The 16,785-nt window shown below is 44.9% G+C and overlaps 1 protein-coding gene across 2 annotated transcripts in view; it reads right to left on the bottom strand.

Moving 5' to 3' along the window:
- DOCK1 (dedicator of cytokinesis 1) overlaps positions 1-16,785 on the bottom strand; it is a 273,275-nt gene that overhangs the window by 56,116 nt on the left and 200,374 nt on the right. For both annotated transcript variants that reach the window (XM_068198299.1, XM_068198300.1), the window contains exons 33-36: positions 10,981-11,129; positions 4,400-4,485; positions 4,056-4,212; positions 677-717 (exon numbers count right to left, since the gene is read on the bottom strand). In XM_068198299.1, coding sequence (XP_068054400.1) covers positions 677-717; positions 4,056-4,212; positions 4,400-4,485; positions 10,981-11,129 — 433 coding nt within the window. The remainder of the gene's footprint in view (positions 1-676; positions 718-4,055; positions 4,213-4,399; positions 4,486-10,980; positions 11,130-16,785) is intronic.

Genomic DNA, 16,785 nt, shown 5'->3' with positions numbered 1-16,785 from the left:
TTCCTATTCTTTTTGCAAACTTCTAAAAGACCAATTAAAACCATTTAAACAACAGGAAGAGAGTTGACAAGTGAAAACTCTTCTGAAAAGATAACAAGCACCTGAGAGTGAATAATGAGTCACATTTAGACAACTAAAATAGCAGCACAAACACAAACTTCATCATTTTAGCACAACAGTGTAAGCAATAGTCAGCCAAAGCACTAATGGGGGGCTGTGAACCCTGAGGTTTACACAAAGCACAATATTTCCATGTTTACTTGGTCTGAAAAGAGTTTTCGAAAGCTTTAAGTTTAAAGTAAGTGTCAGGTATTATTTAACAGTTGTTTTTATTCCAAGTCACATATTCTGTACCTCACTAGGAGGCAACATCATTTCTTTGCTCAGTTTATTTGTTTTCTTCACCAACAGAAGAATTCTGGCTCCTGAGTATTTCAGTGCTCATTGTAATGGAACTGGAGGACTTGGAGAAAGGGGACAGAGATAATCTGCTGATTTTCACTTCCAGCACTCTGTTCTCGGTGCAGATAAGCTTTTGAATTACTTCAGGTTCAGCCAAGGTGTGATTTTTCATCACTCCTTTCCTCCAGCCCCCAGGTGACTGCTTAATATGAACTTAATTTCCCCAATTACAGAGCCTGTGTCAGGCAGTTTGTCACCAGTCATGTTTACAAACCTTATGTACATCTCTTCCCTCTCGATCTCCTTGTAGAAATTCTGAAAAACAACATAATTTGGTTACAAAGTCTTTGATTTCACACTTTGGAACGTACACAGAACACGCTCCAAATTAAAAATTCATAATTGCGTAACATCAGCCTCCAAACTGCAAAATGAAATTTGCCTCCAGTGATGGAACACAAGTTATTCAACTCAGAAAATCAAATGCTGGGATGTTTCATGTTGCAATGTTTTAGGGTTTCTGTCTCATTGCAAAGGTTAAGAATTTGCAAGAACAATACTGCTAGAAATTTGCTGCTGGCATTTGCAAGTCACACATCATTAACCATTTTCAGCTGAAAATTTTCTAATATACAACAAACCCAAAATTTAACCAGTTGTTCTATGGATTGAAAACTCCAAACCCTAGTCCAGCAATACATCATGTGCTCTTGGATTCTAACAGTTTCCTTGGAAATACAAAGTTAGATTAGTGTTATTTATCTGGTTTCATATGTCATACATTAGCATCACTCTCCTCTGAGTGCCTCCAGCCTTGAGATAAACTGGTTAACAGTGCAAATATTGTAAATGCAAAATATGATAACTGGAGGAGAGATTCAAGGCATTTCTGAATCTAATTTCAAGTTTGCCTCCAAATTTTAAAATGTATCTAAGAAAACAAAAAACCAAGAAAGTCCTTCTTCACTGAATTAAATATATTTCAATGGTAAGTTAAAGAAGTTGGAAGAGGCACTAAAAGAGCACAAACCCAGTACTAAAAGAGAGATAAATCCAACACAAAAGTGATCCCTTAAAAGAGAACTGGAATGCAAGACAGAATCCACATTTCAGAGAGGAATGATGAGTTATTCCAGTTAATATAACTGCCTATTAGTCTTGGGTTCAATTCAGGAAACAACCTGCCAGGGCCACCACTGCCCTGTGTCCCCAAGTGCCACATCCACACGGATTTTACATCCCTCCAGGGATGGGGACTCCACCACTGCCCTGGGCAGCTGGGCCAGGCCTGGACAACCCTTTCCATGAAGGAATTTTCCCCAATATCCACCCTGAGCCCAGCCTGAGGCCGTTCCCTCTCCTCCTGTCCCTGTTCCCTGGAGCACAGCCCGACCCCCCGGCTGTCCCCTCCTGTCAGGAGCTGTGCAGAGCCACAAGGGCCCCCTGAGCCCCCTTTTCTCCAGGCTGAGCCCCTTCCCAGCTCCCTCAGCCTCTCCTGGGGCTCCAGAGCCTTTCCCAGCAGCACTGGCTTACGTGCAGATCAAACCCTCCCGGTTAAACTACCGTCAGTGCAGATCAATTGAATCCCAGGAAAAGCTCAGGATCAATAAAGTCCCAATTAGGAACTCTTTGAGACCTCACAAGGGAATTGCGCCGAGTTTCAGCCGTGGGTTGGATTTTTGCAAAGGCATGAATTTCACTTCAGGTACCTGGAGAATGATGAAAAGGCTGAGTGGGCCCTGGAGGGAAAAGGCTGAGTGTAAAATCAAGCTAAGGTTTGAAATCACGGCGACCGAAAGCGACGGAAAATTCCGCCCTGTGCCGCTTCCCGGGGATTCCAGCGGCTCCAGCAGGCCTGCGCTTGGTGTCTCACGGTGACTCAACCTGACAGCAGCAAATCACCCACAAAATCTATCATCTGCAAGTGCCTGACAAACTCATCTGCCCAAAACCAGCATCAGGAGAAGCTGTTGGGAGACACCTGGCGAGAACAAATCCCCAAGGGTTCCACGGGGATGGCGAGAATTCCTGGGAGGAGGCCCCGAGTGCTCTCATGAAGGGAAGGAGAAACAACTCCACCTTCCCAAGGGAATTTTCCCAGTTTGACACAGTGTGTGGCAACTGTGATGCGTTGTTTCCCATCCTGCTTGGAGACCTGGCAGGATTTTCCACCAGGGTTCTGCTCAGGAGGACGCCGTGACCTTTCTGCGGGCAGCCCAACAGCACTTGCTGCGTCACCAGCCTGTGACAACTCTCCAAGTCCCTCCTCTTTGCCCACTTCCCAAACATTCTGATGCTTTCTGATGTGCAAAGAGAGGAAAAACAAACTAAAAATAAAGGCCCAGTTTCGGGTTTGATGCCTTTATCTCCTCTCCTGCTCCAGTGGGCACCGTTGTGTTCATGGCTGATGGGAAGGGGCAGTGTAAAGGCTGCACTGCACGAGGCCAGGACTGCATTAGATGCAAAAAAACAAAAGCTAAAAACTACACTAGATGCAAAAAAAAAAAAGCTACGAACAATTTACTTTGCTCTTTCCTGAACAAAATCCATCAGCCAGATCACATAAATGATAATCACTGGCTGTGCCTCATGTATTTAAGCAAAATCAAAGCTTTGATGATGATCTGGGGAGGAAAGCTTGGAATTCTCAGTAGCAAACAGTGGAAAAATTAAATTTAGTTCATGTTATTTTGGGGTCTCTGAAAGTTATCTTTCATGGGTGCTGATTTTTGGGTTGTAAAATCTCATTTGCCAAATCTCCACCAAAGACCGTGATGTGTGTGAGCACACCTGGAACAATTATTGCTTCCAACTCCAGCCCAAATGGACCAAGATTTTTGTATGGGGTGGACACTCCAAAATTTCAGGATCTAAGAGGAGGAAATTTCTCATCCGTGAGGAAAACAAGCCAAGCTTTTCCTGCTGTGAATCAAACAGTAGCTCCATTTCCTTCAAATAATTTGAATAAAGGGGCTGAACAGAGAGCAGAATATAAATGGGATTGCAAATCCATGGAAATTTTAGGAGTAAATGGCAGAGAACTCCAACATTCTATATGTCAAGTGGTTTTCAGCACAGAGTTGTTTATACCTCAATTGTAAATGCCAATGAACATGCCCTGTAACATTTCTCCTTAAACTTTTCTGTAGAGACAATTAAAGAAGGGATAATCCATGTTTTCAAATATTTGCCTTCACCAAAGTAGGCGAAAAACAGAAAAAAACCTGAAGCATTCCAAATTTCCCCACGAATCCCAACACCCTTTGTTAAAGATGCAGGATTCTGAGGGTAATGGGGGTTTGGGTGATTTTATGGTGATTTTGTAGTGGTTTTATGGTGATTTTGGAGTGATTTTATGATGTGATTTTGTGATGATCTGGGTGATCTGGTGGTGGTTATGTGGTGATTTTTGGAGATTTTGTGGAGACTTCATGGTGATTTTTGGTGATTTTGTGGTGGTTTTTTGGGTGATTGGGTGATTTTTTTGGGTGATTTTGTGGTGATCTTGTGGTGACTGCGCAGTGGTTTTGTGGCGATTTTGCAGTGATTTGTGGTGATCCTATGGTGATCTGTGGTGGTTCTGTAGTGGTTTCATAGCAAACTTTTGGCAATTTCGTGGTGATTTTGCAGCGATTTGGGATTTTGCTGCTCACCAGCACGTTGACGGTGCAGCTCATGCGGTTCTCCTTGTTCTCGTCGTGCATGATGGTCCTGTAGTCCAGCAGCCTCTCCATGAGCCTCACCACCAGCTTCACAAAGGTCTCCCCACTCTTGGCCAGGTACTTGTGCTTCCTGCAGTGCTCCAAGAGACTGAAAAACCAATTAAGTTCGCCTTGTTAATCACACGCAGAGAAAAACCTTGACTCAGGTGCAGTTTTAAATACTGCGCCTCGTTAACAGATTTTAATTATTTCTGGGCTACAAAGTTCATTGTAGTCTAATTGCTCTCTCTCCTGATTTCCCCGTGACATAAATTTTGCTGCTGATCAACACTTACATTTTGTCAAATAACACTTTGTACTGCTCATCTCCACGGCCTCCTTCCACTTCATGATCCAGTTTGGTGATGATCTCGTTTTCGAACTGTAATTAAACAAAGCAAGCGTAAATAATCAGCTGGCAAATATTTCACTTTATTACTGTAGCCTCGATGCCTCACAGATTGGTTGGGTGCCTCGGTGAGACATTTAGCCCCTGGTTTAAAGCTTGATTGACTTTTAGAGTTTGCAGTCTCTGGTTTTTCAGACTCTCCACTACGATCTCCTGCCCTACAAGGACTTCTTTGGTTAAAGGAATCATCGTCTGTGTTGTTAAATGAAGTGTAAATATTTGCATTATGGAAAACTAAAGAAGGAGATTAATGAGAGGAATTGAGGAGACAGAATGTCCTCAGCAGCAGAACTAAACACAAAAATGCTGGGAGCTCTGTGAGAGAGGAAAGGCAGCACCCGAGGCTGGAAAACCCTGCTGGGTGCATCCCCAGCATCCCTGACAGCCCTTTTTAGCACACAGACACTGACTGCAGGACACAACCTGATCAAGCTCTTAATAAACCCTGCAGAAGGGAAGGGAGTAGTTTCTAAAAACTCAAGAATAATTTTATTTGAGCAATATTAAAAGGATGCAAACTTAAGTGGCCAACAGAATATGTTTAAAATGCAAACTGGGTAATTCCCTGGATTTTTAATGATTACAGAGGGTTTTAGCTCTGCTAGGAAGGGATGTGTTCTGTTAGTGGAGGAAGGCTCACTCCAAGCCTGCTGCTCTGCAATAAATCAGTGAAGTCACCTAATTCCTCATTAAATAAGCACAGAGAGCCACAGGACTAAAGACAGAGATCTCAGCAGGAGAGGCTGGGCGAGCTGGGAGCCCCTGGCAGGGGAATGGGAGCCCAGTGCTCCCAGTGGGAGTTGGGTGACAGAACAGTTGTCACCAGGTTTTTTCCCTGTGACTTGCTTAAGCCACCCCTAAGGACACTGAGGAGAAGCAAAGTACAAAGAGTACCAACATTTTGTAAATGTCAAGAGATGTACTTTGCATCTGCAGGTGATATTAACAGCACATAATGACACATGGGGAAAGAATGGATTGCCTGGATCACAAAATATTCTGGTTGGAAGGCACCCACAGGGAGCACTGAGTCCAGCTCCTGGCCCTGCACAGACACCCCAAAAATCCCACTGAGAGCATTGTCCAAAGGCTCCTGGAGCTCTGGCAGCCTCGGGGCCGTGCCCATTCCCTGGGGAGCCTGGGCAGTGCCCAGCACCCTCTGGGGAAGAACCTGTCCCTGAGATCAACCAAACCCTCCCCTGACACAGCTCCAGCTGTTCCCTCACGTCCTGCCCCTGGTCACAGAGAATACAATGGATCCATTATTAAAATAATGACAGGAAGATGAGAAAAGGCAGGATAATGTAATCCACCCCCTCCCAGAACCAAACACACTCCCAGAGTACCAGAGAGTTGAGTAAAACACTGAAACAACAATGATGAAACAGAGAAGTCACAAAAATCCTGTTCCCTAATGAGCCCAGAATAAAATTGACTTTCTAACCCAATGTGAAAAATGACACTTGCTGCCAGCCCCAGCCCTGCAGGTGATGCATTTTTTAGGAAGAGATTATTCAGATAGAGAAGAGCAATTACATTTGTCATGCAGGATCTCCAGGATCTTCCCCCTATCAGTTTTACTTAAATCTCTGTAAATCCATGCTTTGCTGGGCTATTTCCCCTAACAGCCTCTTGGGCTGAACAGAGCCAGACTTGTGGCATTTTGGGGGTTTTAAGCATTATTAACAACATCTTTGCTCTTCAGTCATCCCTGATATTTCTCATGGAGTCGCTGTGATGCTGATCATCTGAGCCAAATGAATAAATGTTATTTAACATCAGTTAAATTCCTTCTGTGGGCTTTCCACAGAGGAAGGTTTTAGCAATACCAGCTGAGGTTTATGGAGCTTTGGAGGTTTATCATTCCCCATGATGGGAGCAGGAATGTGACCCTGAGGCTGCACAAGCCAGTGGCTCTGGGACACTGCACCTGGCATCTGTTGATAAACTCCATTTTTCTTTTTCTCTCTTTTTTTTCCCCCTAATGCACTGAGTTTTTATAAATGCATTACATTTAATTTAATGCATAAATAAGCCTGCAATTATTGTGATGGGATTTAGTCTCAAATGAAGAAGTGCCAAGTCTCCAATGTTTCCATTAGAGCCAGTGCCACTTGCTGAGGCTTGGGGGGAATATCTGCACCGTCAGTGAGCCACATTCACATCCTCCTGTTGACACTGAAAGCTCAAGGGGTGATACCAGGAAGATTACAGGACATTTTTATCCACTTTTCCTCACAGCTGATCAAGATCTCAGCTTCTCTTTAGGATGAGAGTTTGAACTCGAGCAAAGAGCACCTCCAGTGCTTCCTCTGCCTGTGACAATCTCCCACCTGGAGCAAATAAATCAGAGTGAGCTATCTCATGTCAACTCAGCTGATCACTTCTTGGCTTGGGTTTACCTCAAGGAAGGCTGAATTTGTAGCACTGGCTGACAAGTTAATTTTGCTGTAGATGAGGAGGACTTCCATCCCTCCAAGCTGCTATAAATTCATTTTGATGTGGGCTAATAATAATTTGCCATATAAAATTCAAGTGACAGATCTCACCACCAGAAATTAGTACTAATGCAGAAATGGCACCCAAGTACAGCAAAACTTTGCTCAGAGGTTTCTGTGAAAGTTGGTGGTTATTCCCAATGGTTTAATCTGTTCTCTTTCCTATTTTTGCACAGCATTCCAGCTGGGAAACAGATCTGGAGCCATTCAAAATGATGGGATCATCTTGGAGGCCACTGCATTACCTTCCTCCCTTGCTTCTCTGGAGTGAGAGAGGATTACTGACATTTTCCAAAAGACTAGAAACCAAGAAAAACTTACACATTTACACTTCAACTGTAGGTAATTAAAAAATGTTCCTTATTGAAACCAATCCTTTGTGGAAGATTAGTTATTTGGATTTGAATGTTCAGTGGGAGAGTCATTTACTTGTGTCCTGTCTGCAAATTCACGGGGAAAGGGAGCTTAACCCAGGGCTCAGAAGCGGCAAAAAAACTTAACAAGGAATTATAGGTTCTGAAAGCCAAGAGAGATTCTCATAAACTAGGGGTAACTTCTGACTAGGGAGAATGAAATCCATCTGAATTTCACCAATAACCAGCACGTGAAAATCAAACGCTGGTGTGACTGGTGATACTGAGATTTACTGTTAAATGGTAGAAATGGGCTCAACTCCAAACGAGCAGAACGTGGTATCAGCAGTGACACAGGTCCAGAAAAAGTTAAAATTTATGCCAAGCGTGCTGGTAGGAAGTGAGGAATGAAGCCACAGCTGGGAGCAACAGGCACCGACACCAGGAGCTTTCCATGCTCCACATTCCACATTCCAGCTGAGGGGTTGTTTCACCTGAAGCTTTCCCTCCTCTTGGCACCACAGGATCCACCCCACTCACCTGAGCAGGCCCTGGACAATCAAACCAATTCTCTTTCATCACTCCTGTGGCTCTGAAAAATTCCCTTTGATCCGGAGGCTCTGCTCCTGAAACTGGCCAAGGGAGAAGCCAAGGGGAGAAGGAGGCGTTTCCTTCCACAGGGAAACTTCATTCCCACACTGTTTTTAGGATGGGATTCCTGCTTTGAGGTACAGGCTACTTTGAATTCTTATAAAGGCTTCAAAGCACCTTCAGAGGGAGAGGACACAATGTGCAACTCCAGCTTTTAATTCAGTTGGCCTTAATACAGTACTGTAAAAACAAGGGGTATTTATCTTGCTCTGTCTCTAAATACACTGGGAGAAGAAAAAAACCCAAAACTCTTCTGTCTGTTCCTGGTTTTACCAGGCAAACCCAAATCCTCCTGAAATGAAAACCACTGCAGGGAAAGCTGCCTGTTTATCACACAAACCATCTCAGCATCAGAGGCCTGCAAAAAACTGCAGTTCCTCCCCCACAAATCATGAGGTTGATACATCTGCTGGAGAAGTGGAGCCAACCTAAACCCTTGTTGATGTGACTAATAAGGTTAGATAATTGGATTTCTGGCAGTTTAGTTTAACAGCAGCCAACCATGCCATTTGGAAGTTCTCTCTGGAAGCAGTGCTGGACAAGGATAATTGGTACTTGCATATAAAGGATATAAAGCAGCACATTACATCGACCCATTAAGCATCAAAGCTTGCCTAGGTACTACTAATATTAAAAAAAATAAGATTTTATCTATTTCTGTAACTTCAACATGAAAGAGACAAAAAAATGAGTGAGGAATCTACAGACCAGGCAGCCCCACTTCAGTTCCTGAGGAAACCACAGAGTCTCATGGAAGGTCTTTACCAGGTACACAAAGGACAAGAAAGTGACTGGGAAAAACCAATTTACCAAGCTGAACATGAAAGAAAGTGTCCCCCTTCAATGGAGCCTAAATGTGTCCTGGATTGCATCAGCAAGAGCATGGCCAGAGCAGCAACAGGACTACTGCACTTGTTGGACCATGGCTGGAATTCCGTGTCTGGCTCTGATCCACCAGCTGAGAAAACCCTGGCAAGCTGGAGATGGTCTAAAGGAGGGCCACCAACATGGGCAGAGTGCTGCAGAACCTGCAGTGGTTGAAGGAATTGGGTTTGCTCAGCCCAGAGAAAATCCAACTCAAACATTCCAACACCTAAAAGGTGCTCAGAGAGGAGATGGAAGCAGAAACAGGCACGAGCTGAGCCCAGGAAATTCCATCAGGAAATAAAAAGCAGAAAGTCTGAATCACAGAATCCTGGAATGGTTTGGGTTGGAAGGGACCTTGTATCATTCCAAATGCCCTGCCACAGGCAAGGATACCTTCCAAAGGCCAGGATTAAACACTGGAATACCTCACCCAGAGAATTGCTCAAACAACCCTCACTGGAGATACTCCAAACTGAGCTTCAGGTGGTCCCAGATAACCCAACCTAATGTCCAGATTAATTCCAGAGGTCCCATCCAGACTAGACTTTCCTTCAACCCTCTGCTTTTCTCAAGTCTGTGATCTTTGTTCCCCAAAGGCCATCCTGAGATACTCAGCAAACTCAGAACTGCATGATCAATGGACAGACTGATTATTCCTTGTAGGATGTGGCTGGTTCCTCCAAACCCATAGAAAAGGGTTTCCCTCTGCACCTGTCCTGTCAATGCTACATCCATAAAAAAGCTACACTGCCACAGGAAATATTATGTCAAGTACAGTCCCAGACATCTCTGACTTGAGGATGAGGCATTTTTCTTAAATGGCAAAAAAAACCCTCACTAAGTGAAATATTTAGGACATTCATTTATTAAAATCAGCCAACTATTCCACACAAAGCTGGTTTCCTTCTGTCAGGAAAATTGAGGGCCATCAATTTAGCTATAAAGTCACCCTCGGATTTTTCATGATCTATATAATTGTAGAAATAAAAAATGACAAGCAACAAAAGAGAGCATCTGACAGGAAACTGTTTAAATGGCATCCCAGTGAGCATTTCAATCTTTACAGTAGCACTGGAGTCAAACATGAGAAAAAATGATTATGCAGTAATTGGATGAAGCCAAAACACAGTTCACAACCTCTCCACACACCATCCAGCACAAAACAAATCAAAGCAATAATGCTGATGCCGTTTCCCTCGCTTAAGTCTCTCCACGCAGATTTTCATTTACTCTGCCTACAGATTTATTAAGAGCTGCTTCTCCATAGCAGTTCACAAGAAAAGTATGGGAAAGGATAAGGTTTTTCATCCAAGAAAGGAAGCTGCCAATAGAAAGGGAAAAAAGCAAACAACACATGTCAAGCTTTATTGCAAAATTCACAAGGTCATATCCTGAACTGACAGAAATCTCACAGTGGGAAGGAGCTCCACTGGCTTAGTCCAAACCCTGCCTGGCCTAACTAGTCTTAAACTCAATCCATAAGCAAAGTTTCAAGGGAAACAATGTCAGATGAATGATATCAGGAAACTTTCTTTCACTCCACTTGTCTTTCAAAAGTTGAAATTATCAGGAAAAGATGGTGTGTGTGTGTATTCAAGGTCTCCTCTCAGCAGTTCAAATCAAATAGAATAAAAATGCTCCATTACTATTTGAGATTTTGCAGTGCCTGTAGAGCAAGAAGAAGCACAGACAGTGCTGGATTGCTTTTTTTCCTCTTCAAAATCCATAAAATGGTAAGGAAAATCAGAATGATAATAGAGTAGAGATGATAAATCCTTACAGGTTATACTTTTGCCACATTATCAGGCTTCCTTTATGTCCAATTTATCTCAGGAGCAAACTCCTTGTGAGTCACAGTGACAATTTAAGACATCTGTCTCTGCTCCTGTGCCATAACGAAAGGTTTCATTTACTACATGCAAATCTCTCCTTCAAAAACCACTTCAAACCAACTCCACAGCCCCTCGGGAGTTGCAGGAAATAAGCAAATCCATAATTATATTATTCCTTAGAAAAATGAGAAATAACACAACTCCTTATGTTTTGTCAAAGAACAGCCAAATCCTGCTTGCTTTCAATGTCTGCAGCTCTCTGCTTACCCTCTGGAAGCTCCTGGTGGAGTGGAATTCACACTGCATCATGTCAAAGAAGATGGGGATGGTGGCCTTCCGCAGCTCCGTTTCTGGGATCAGTGTCATTTCCAGGATAGGCCCCACCATTTCTGGGATGAACTTGATTTTATGCTGACCTTTAGGAGGAAAGATGCATTTCAGAGTGAACAACCCCTGGCTTTGGCAGAAGATGTAAAAGCTGTATTCATGTGCTTATGGAGCATAACAAAGCATGTTTCAATACCTGGCTCTACTGAAATACTTTTTTATTATTCTTATTTATTTGATGATGATGACCACCATTATAATTACTGTGATTATATTTTTATCATTATTAAATTATTATTAATTATTACCACAGGAGAGGAGGTATTGTCTAAATCCAAACCAAGAGGAGTTGTTGAATCAGTTGTCGAGCTGGGACTCGCCACATTTCCCACTACATATTTTCACACCCAAATTTCCAGGTTTTATTTTAAACCACAATGTGTGGCTGGCAGGGAGGAAGGCTAAAAGGCACATCACTTGTATTAACTTATTTAGACTCCTGTGTGAACAAAATGTTCTCGGTGTCAGTCTATCAAAGTGTCACCACGAGTGCAGCCTAACAGAGCCTCGAGACATGAAAGCACAGCTCAGCCAGCCCACAATATGTCTCCTTTCCTCAGAGCTGAGCTGCAGATTGCAGATTTAGCTTCCCAAGAGAAAGCTGCTCCTCCCCCATCCCTGCTCTGCTCCACACAGGGAAGGGAAATTAAAGCTTAGCAGGAGAGTGGCACCTCATAAATATTGGGCAAAAAGCAGGTTACTGTTTATATTATTGGCTGGATGGATGCAGAGTGTGTGCGCTGCAAATTATCTGGTGAGTAAGTCCATGGAGAAATCATCAGGATGGTTGGAGTTGGGAGTGACATTAAAGTTCATCCAATTCACCCTTGCCATGGAAGAACACCTTCCACTATCCCAGGCGACTCCAGTCTGGCCTTGGGCACTGCCAGGGATCCAGGGGCAGCCACAGCTGCTCTGGGCACCCTGTGCTGGTGTTTCATCACCTCCCTGTACCATGGTGCTGGAGCAGCACAGCCCTCTGAGCTCCAGGCAGAAGTTTAGGAAACACAAAGACATTTCTTCATCAGCAACAGGCTGGGATCCACTGGGAGCTCAGGACAGAACTGGAGATGTTCCTCACAAATGCCCTCTTAGGGATGTTTACAACCAGGTTCAAACACTGTTTCTATACCCAGTATCATCCTTCAGACCAAATTCTTTGGATTCCAGTCCTCAGTTTCCTCCAGCCCTCAAACTCTTGCTTCCCACTGCACTGTAACCAGTGGTACAGGACAGAAACAGATTTCAGCTCATTTTTATTCCACTGCACTACACCACTGTGACAGTAACCAGTGAAGTCTTTAATTGGTAGTTTCACTTTGACCAGAACTAACATAAATCTCAACAAATGTAATCAAGAAAAATCCTTAACCACCAAAACACGCTCCTTTTTTTAGCAGATATAATTTAAGTCCCTTGATTTGGCAAACTCCTGAATCCTATTAGCATTAGCAATCGGATCAGGGCAAATTAATACTCAAGGAAAATGGTGACTTTGGGTGCTGCTGCAGTGCTGGGGCTGCTCAGGAATATCAAGTGAGAGGCCCAAAGCTTTTCCCTCAGTCTCCTACAAGGATGATTACACTGGACCTCTCAGGTGACAGACTTCTTGTGTTATGCCTGAGGAGTGTCAGAGTCAAGACTGCAGAAAACAATAACGGTGACAAAGTTGTTCATCACGCGCCGACTGAACCGCGAGTTCTCCCTGTGCCACAGAGGGCTCTTCTATTGCCTCAAGCACAGGAATTCCCTCAGAAGAGGAACATCTTTTGAACTTGAGATGTGAAAAATCCACACAAGATTAGAATCTTCGATTAGATGATGATCTGTTTGCAGCTCTCTGGGGGAAGCCCCTGAAGCGGGAGCCCTGGGGGACATCCGTCCCACGCGCATCAGTGGTGACACGCATGGCTTTCCTGTGACAATGTTGGGCCACCAAAGAAAGCTTTAGGAGCAAAGTAGGAAGGGAAACAATCCTCCCCTGACCCCCCAGGGCATCCATCCCCCTGTCTGATAAAAAACCAAGCAAGGAATTCACCTTTTTCCTCCCTGCAGGAATGTGGGAACTCCCACGCAGAGACTCCAAATGTGACAAGTCTGGGAGAAAATTGAGGAGTCTCTTCTGAAAACCAACTCGTGCAGCTGCTTTAGGAACCATAAGCAAAAAAAGCCCCCTTTGAACATGCAAAACCTTGCCCTTGCAGCACCTTGTGCCTGGCCATGGGACGTGCTCACACAGCAGGAAGGGACCTTACCACAACCCAAGCCCAAGGTGCTCTCCTTGCTGGACAAAGAGTGATTCTCATTTCCCAGATTCTTCCCATTTCAGTTTGGGCCTCAAAAACCTGTGAGTAATCTGCCAGCAGCCTCCCCTTTGCCCCGGGCGGGCTGGGAACACGGCTGACTAATCCAGAGAGGGTTATGTGCAATGACTTTATTTATGCAACACCCAAAGTTCAGGGCTATTTTTAACCCTGGCCTTCCCTCCCACGACAGCGAGGGCCCTGTCAAGACACCTTTGGTGACGTCAAGCGCTGGGAGGGACGGTGGCACTCGCTGGAGGACACCAGCAAACATTCCCCTTCACCTTGAGGAGTTTCTCTTCTCCATCTCCCCCCAGCTGGCTCAGATGTCACCAACACCTCCGAGCTGCCTTTCCCTGGCCACCTTTCCCACCAGGATGTCACCTGAAATGTCACTACAATTCCTCTGCCCCACAACTGTGGGTGCCATCCTGTGCACAGGACCTCCTGGCAGAGCCTTGGGTGCTGTTTGCTAAATTGCATCACAAAACCCTTTCCAGTGTGTGGTTTTTGAGTTCCTGCATCTCCAATACAGGTCATGGCCTGTTTGATGCTTTTTTCATGCTTTAATGTCTCAGCAAGGTTTAAGAAGCCCCAGTTTCAACAAAACACTGACTCAAAGTAACACATTTTAAAGTTCAGCTTGTGGTATGGAAGGAAAAAAGCCTCTAAAGTGCTGTTCTGCACTATAAATGTTCTTTTTTTTTCCCCTTGCTCATAAAAATAAGAAAGTGTGATTATTGAGGCCTCCCCTGCATCAGAAACAGGCAGGCAAGTGAAAACTTTAAGGATTCTTATATTACTATTTAATTTCAGAAAAAAAAAAATTATACTTTTAAATGTGCATTGTAGCTGCAGGGCTGCCTTGCTCCCAGCTGGGGAATTTTAACTCAGCAGGCATCGTGTGTTAATCATGGTATTTAGAAACAAAACCTGATAAGACAAAACATTAATTTTTGAGGCTTTTCTATACCCTTTAATCCATAAACCAAAAGTCAGGGTGGTTTGGTTTCATCACATCTCATGCACAATGGCACAGACATAAAAAATCTGTGCTCAAGAACTCCAGAATTCCAGCCTTTCACTTCTGATTTGGTTTCTGAACCTACACATGAATAATTTGATTAATGCAGTGCAGCTCCCAAGATAAAAGTGTCAGGCACCCCCCGATCGATTCCCATGCAGTGACAAGTTGGAATTCCTTCTTAATTGATGCTGTGACACAGATGAGATTGGCGAGGAGCCAGAAGTGAAACATGAGCCATGAGTTTAACATGGACTCTCTGTGCGACAAAGAAGACGAGGAAAATCAAGGTGCTGCTCAGGAGAAGCACAAAGGCTGCCCTGGACTGGGGGCCTGCCGCACATCTACCTTTGTCTCCCAGCTTTTCTTGGGAAGAGCAGCAATTTCCTCACTCCCTCCACATGGGGGATTTTGGCATTAATGATCCCACTCATGGATCTTAGAGAATAACAGATATTTGAGTTTGAGGAGGTCACAGAGGCATCTTACCTGGATAATCTCCATTTATAAAAAATCCATTAGAAATAAAAGGCTTTCATGACAGCACAGAAAGAAATATTGAAGAAAACACTACCCCTTGTGCCAATCGATTCCCAAAACTGCAGGGGAAATTATTATCCTTGTTAATGGTGAGAAACTGAACCCTGGAGCAACTAAATAACCTGTAAAGAGCAGCCAGTGACAGCAGCAGTAGTGAAAGGCACAAGGCACTCCACAAAGCCCAGCCTGGATAAAACACCCTCAGTTAACACCAGCTGGATGGAAAAGTCTGTGTCAAACTTTCTACTTTCAGTCCAGTAAATTCTGGGAAAAGTTCAAGAACTCAAAGAGGCCAGAAATATCAGTGAGGAGAAAAGGGGCTGAGGGAGCTGGGAAGGGGCTGGAGCCTGGAGAAAAGGGGGATCAGGGGGGACCTTGTGGCTCTGCACAGCTCCTGACAGGAGGGGACAGCCGGGGGGGTCGGGCTGTGCTCCAGGGAACAGGGACAGGAGGAGAGGGAACGGCCTCAGGCTGGGCTCAGGGTGGATATTGGGGAAAATTCCTTCATGGAAAGGTTTGTCCAGGCCTGGCACAGCTGCCCAGGGCAGTGCTGGCGTCCCCATCCCTGAAGGGATTTAAAATCCATGTGGATGTGACACTTGGGGACACAGGGCAGTGGTGGCCTTGGCAGTGCTGGGCCAGACTTGACCTTTTCAGAGAATTCCCAGAATGACCAGCTTGGAAGAGACCTTCAAAACCAGCGAGTCCAACCCAGCCCCAACACCTCAACTCAACCGTGGCACCCAGTGCCACATCCAGGCTTTGTTAAACACACCCAGGGATGGTGACTCCACCACCTCCCCAGGCAGAACATTCCAGAACTTGATCACTCTTTCTGTGAAAAACCTTTTCCTGATATCCAACCTGTATTTCCCTTGGTGCAGCTCGAGGCTGTGTGCTCTGGTTCTGTCAGTTCCTGGAGACAGAGCCCAGCCCCAGCTGAGCACAGCCACCTTTCAGGAGCTGTGGAGAGTGCTGAGGTCACCCCTGAGTCTCCTTTTCTCCAGGCTGAGCACCCCCAGCTCCCTCAGCCGTTCCTCACAGGGTTTGTGTTCCCAGCCCCTCTCCAGCCTCGCTGCCTCCTCTGGACGCGCTCCAACGTCCCAAGGTCCTTCCCAAACTGAGGGGCCAGAGCTGGGCACAGCACTCGAGGTGTGGCCTCAAACCTTAACAATCACCAGCCTCTCCAACCTTACCAACTCCACGGCTCCACGACTGTGGGCCTGGAAGAGGGATGGATTTGGCTAATTACTCACCCAGAGGCTGCCAGCAGCCCACGCTGGGTGATGCAGCAGCAGGCACGACACTGATTTTATTACCTGCCTGTCAAGTCACATCTCAGTCGTGCACTAAGCTCTAATCTGTTCTCCAGACACTTAACTCACCGAAGATGCTTCTAATAAAAGTGAACTCAGCTGCTCTCTGAAGCCTTTCCTCATCATTCCAGCTGATAGGATGCAAATTCTGTGATATCAAATACTTATGAACCCTTGGCACTCTCTTCTCTTAGAAATGCTGGGGTTTTTCAACTCCCAGCAACAACAGCTCAGCCAGAGATAGAAGTGGAGTGGCAAACGCTTTATTTCTGATCATTTAAGGAAGTTTTGATAAAGCTCAGAAGAGCTGAAGTGTCTGTGCTGTTAAGCTCAGGAAAATGAAATCTGGCAGATGAGCACACTGAGGTCACAGTAAATACTCAGTTTCTCATGAAATTCAATCCCTGTATAGACAAATTATACCCAGGGAGCAGCCCAGGCTGGAGAGAGGCAGAGCTGCCTCATTTACCTACGAGCTCCAGGGAGCTCCAACTTCCCAGGC

Source organism: Anomalospiza imberbis, chromosome 8, assembly GCF_031753505.1.
Source record: "Anomalospiza imberbis isolate Cuckoo-Finch-1a 21T00152 chromosome 8, ASM3175350v1, whole genome shotgun sequence".
Taxonomy (NCBI): domain Eukaryota; kingdom Metazoa; phylum Chordata; class Aves; order Passeriformes; family Viduidae; genus Anomalospiza; species Anomalospiza imberbis.
This window is presented reverse-complemented; position numbering and strand designations above follow the sequence as displayed.